This window comes from Eretmochelys imbricata, chromosome 8 (assembly GCF_965152235.1).
Source record: "Eretmochelys imbricata isolate rEreImb1 chromosome 8, rEreImb1.hap1, whole genome shotgun sequence".
Lineage (NCBI taxonomy): Eukaryota > Metazoa > Chordata > Testudines > Cheloniidae > Eretmochelys > Eretmochelys imbricata.
The window spans coordinates 77,007,211-77,011,716 of record NC_135579.1 but is presented as its reverse complement, the minus strand read 5'-3'; the positions used below and the strand labels follow the sequence as shown (position 1 = coordinate 77,011,716).

The following is a 4,506-nucleotide window of genomic DNA, read 5'->3' as shown; positions in this document are numbered from 1 at the left end:
ACCAGCACGCAGCACACTCCCTTATATATCCTCCGCCACTGGGGCGGGGCTCTGCCAGGCCATCGGTACGGGACGCACGAAGGGACAAAACGAAAGGGTTCGCGTTCTGCTGCCTCAATTTGAGCCTCTGGAGGCGGTGCCCGTTTGTGGAGCAATGGCTAGGGGCGGGGCGCCAGCTGGCGACACGCGCCCTCCCTCAGCCCGGCTCTGAAACTGACTCTCGCACTGTCCCGCCTCTGGAGGCGATCGTTGGACTGTCCTGTGGAAATAGCTGCGGGAGATAACAGCTTCAAGGTGGTTGCTTCATGGTTTTCCTTTGATTGACATGTTGTTGCTGTAATTATAGCCCTGACTAACATAAAAGGGCAGAAAAGGAGTACTTGTGGCACCTTAGAGACTAACAAATTTATTTGAGCATAAGCTTTCGTGAGCTACAGGTCACTTCATCGGATGCATTCAGTGGAAAATACAGGGGGAAGATTTCTATATGCAAAGACCATGAAACAATGGGTGTTACCATACACACTGTAAGGAGAGTGATCAGGTAAGGGGAGCTATTACCAGCAAGGGGGCGGGGGGGAACCTTTTGTAGCGATAATCAAGGTGGGCCATTTCCACCTTGATTATCGCTACAAAAGGTTCCCCCCCGCCCCCTTGCTGGTAATAGCTCCCCTTACCTGATCACTCTCCTTACAGTGTGTATGGTAACACCCATTGTTTCATGGTCTTTGCATATAGAAATCTTCCCCCTGTATTTTCCACTGAATGCATCCGATGAAGTGACCTGTAGCTCACGAAAGCTTATGCTCAAATAAATTTGTTAGTCTCTAAGGTGCCCCAAGTCCTCCTTTTCTTTTTGCGAATACAGACTAATGCAGCTGCTACTCTGAAACCTAACATAAAAGGGGTAGACAGATCTGAGTAGAGTGACCAGATGTCCCGATTTTATAGGGACAGTCCTGATATTTGGGGCTTTGTCTATTTCTGCGCTTATTACCCCAAGCCCCCGTCCCGATTTTTCACACTTGCTATCTGGTCACCCTAGGTCTGAGGGATTTGGGTTTGACCTTCTGGACCTCTCTTGGAATTCATTTTGGTAGAAGATTTTGCAACAGCCCCAAGCATCGGGATCCAAAACAGATTGCTAATTCAAGACATAATTTAGAAAAGCACCACTGACTTTAATAGTTTTCCTCTTGTATCTGCAGATCCTCAGCATGTTTGAAAATCAGGCCACGTTGGTTTAGGTACCAAAATATACATTTGGGGCCTTTAAAGGCCTGATTTAGGCACCAATGGCCCCAATTCTGCAAACATGCACTTTTAATTTTTACTTAAAGTGAACACTAAAAGTTGAACCAGGTGCAAGGTGTCTCAAGCTGCGCATCCAGTGATGAGCTGCCAAAAACTTAACAACCAGTTCCCTCCTCATCCCACGAGGGGGTCGTGGCCCATCCCCGCCCCCCGGGACTCTTGCCCCATCCAACCCCCCATGTTCCTTGATGCCCCCCCCCGGGACCCCTGTCCCATCCACCCCCCTCCCCTGACTGCCTCCAGAACTGGGCAGGTGGGTCTCGTGGGCCACTATAGTGGGTGCCCACCCTGCCCCTAAGAGCCAGAGGAACCTGCTGGGGGGCAAGGTGAACCAGAGTGGGGCGGCGCATTCAGGGGAGGAGGCGAAGCAGAGGTGAGCTAGGGCCGGGCGGGGGGCGGGGAGCTGCCGGTGCTCCAGCCCCAGAACACCCACAGAGTCGGCACCTAAGGTGCCACTTTTGGTCAGTTGTTAATTTAGAAGCCCTTTTACAAGGGCTTCTAAATTTAACAACCGGTTCCAGCAAACCGGTGCAAACTGGCTCCAGCTCACAACTGTGTGCATCCAAAATCAGTGGCCACTTTTGGAAGTTTTAGCCTCTGAACATCCTCTGAAGCATCCAGTTCTGGCTACTGTCAGTGACAGCACTAGATGGACAGTTGGCAATCATGCTTCTGATACTACAGGTACCATTTTTACAATATTATGCAATGGGATACTTACTGTCTTCATGAACACACTATTTTGTGCATGTTTGGCCTTAATGAAAGCAAATCTACTATTTTGTGTAAATTTCTCATTTTTAATGGTTTGTTAAATTAGCCTACTTTCATTCTCTAACATCAGCAGAAGTCAAACACCTCAAACAAGCATATTATGGAAATGGTAAGTGGGTGGGACAGCTGAATGAACTCCAACATGCAAATTCATGTATATGCCACCATTTGTGTGTTTAGACTTTTGATTAAATGAAAAGATATGCAGATTACACGTATCTTAGCACATTGCTGTGGTCCTGATCCATGACCAGGCTCCTAAATGCTACAGTAATACACATATAGCAATAGTGTTAAACCATGACTTTCTGGAGAAGTCAGCCTTTCACAAGCCGTGAGATTCACATGGAGCAATCTGTACCATGCTTTATTGCTATTGTGAGGATATGTCTAATTACTCATTCATCCCAATTACTCAGAAAGCAAATGTACTGACATAAAAACAGCTATCTTGGGGACATCTCAACATAAGTGGTAGAAATAATTGGCATTTTTAATCAGTATTACATTTTTTATGCTCCAAATCTGCTATATTCAAATATAGATATGGCACTATGGTTATTTAAAATTACATTTTGATAGGCAATTATAAACTACTGAATTGTGTAAGGTATTGAAACCCTTGTTGCTAAGGTCAGAAGCCAAAATTCCGGTGTTGTATTATTTTGTATCATCAGTCTAAGGGATTAGTAAAATTTAACTCATACTATACCCTAGGAACCCAGTTTCTCTCACAGAAATCTATATATGTTATATTTATATTAGCAGATTTGTTAAAGTTTAAGATAACTGACAGTGCTTGAAAAATGGCAGCTCTAAGCCTCAGTGTGGTTTGGGGTTCCCCTTTCTCTACTCCACCTGCCTTCTCCCTATGTGCTTCATCTACACTAGAGAACATGGAATTGATTGTAATTGAGCCAATTGTTTTACACCAACTGAGGTACAAGCATATTACAAGCTGAAGCATGTTAACAACACTAACTGTTTTGTCCTGCACCCAAATTAGCACTCTGCTCAACAGATTCTGCTGTAATGCCCTCTATGTCAGGGGAGTTGCAAGTGTAGGGCCAGCATTAGGTGGTGGCAAGCAGGGCAATTACTCAGAGTCCCATGCGACAGGGGCCCCAAAAAGCTAAATTACATGCTTCAGCCCTGGACAGTAGATCTCAGGCTTCAGACTCCTGAAAGGGATACAGTAGTTTGGAAAGATTGAGAACCACTGCTCTAGGTAGATATCCCCTAGTTCCTGGCACAGCTCCCAGGTACAATTCACATTGGGAGATTTCAGTGGGTATTGGGGGTTACCTTGGAGATAATGGGATTTTTGGAAGGAGAGGTCAGACTGCCACAATGCCCCTGGAATCTCAGAATTTCCCAGAGATATATTCCATAACTCATCTGGAGCCAATTTCATTCCCAGACTATTCTTTCACCATGCAGACCTGATTTAACTCTACTCAATCACCACCCTTTTAAAGAGTTCTGGTGGAGTTTTTTTGAGATGGCAGTACAAAGTAACTAGAGAGACAATGGAGGATGTTCTGGCTGAAAGCCCAGGACCAAGATCAGGAACTAAGAGAGAAGCCAGACGGTTGCTACCAGCCCACTCTATGGCTGTACAATTTACTTGTGGATAAAGGCACTGTTGGACCAAACCCATGGCCACAGATCGGTAGAATTAAGGATATGTTTACATGGCAGTCAGAGGTGTAATTTCATCATGGACTGACATAAAAATAGCAGTGAAGGTGTGGTGGCACAGGCTTCAGCACAGGCTATACAAATGTGCCAGGAACCCTGTACTCATGTTGCTAACCTCTGCTGAAGCCAGAGCTGTTTCTACACTTCTATTTTTAACTGTGCTAGCCAGATTAAAGCTAACATGGGTATGCCTTATGCTGCAATCATCTCTCTGATTGCGGGGTAGACTACAATGCACCCGATGAAGTGAGCTGTAGCTCACGAAAGCTCATGCTCAAATAAATTGGTTAGTCTCTAAAGTGCCACAAGTACTTCTTTTCTTTTTCGAATACAGACTAACACGGCTGTTACTCTGAAACCTGTCATTATTTGCAATGGATAAAGTGTTATTCTGGCTACTCAGCAGGTAGTCTCCCAGAGTTATTTGTAATTTCATATGAATCATGTACTGTATTTAGAGTACATTGGCTTTTAATGGTATAATGAAATACCTATGTATAAAATAATTGTACTAGATGGAATAATTAATACAAATATAAAAATCAAGATGTAGGATTATTCCAGTTCTTCAGGATCACCTCAGCTGCATCCAGTGTGCTGTCTTGCTGCAAGTATAGAACGCCACAATTACTGTAGGTACAGAGCTCTACAAAATTGAGTATCAGCCATTTTTACAGCACTGCAAACTAGTATTTTTTGACAAAGTTACAAATTGTA

General features: G+C 44.4%; 1 protein-coding gene across 1 annotated transcript in view; it reads right to left on the bottom strand.

Moving 5' to 3' along the window:
• Positions 1-2,195: 2,195 nt before the first annotated feature.
• Positions 2,196-4,506, bottom strand: part of KYAT3 (kynurenine aminotransferase 3) — a 56,963-nt gene continuing 54,652 nt past the window's right edge. The window contains exon 13 of the mRNA XM_077825036.1: positions 2,196-4,394. Within this exon, the coding sequence (XP_077681162.1) occupies positions 4,332-4,394 (63 nt within the window). The 3' untranslated portion in view covers positions 2,196-4,331. The remainder of the gene's footprint in view (positions 4,395-4,506) is intronic.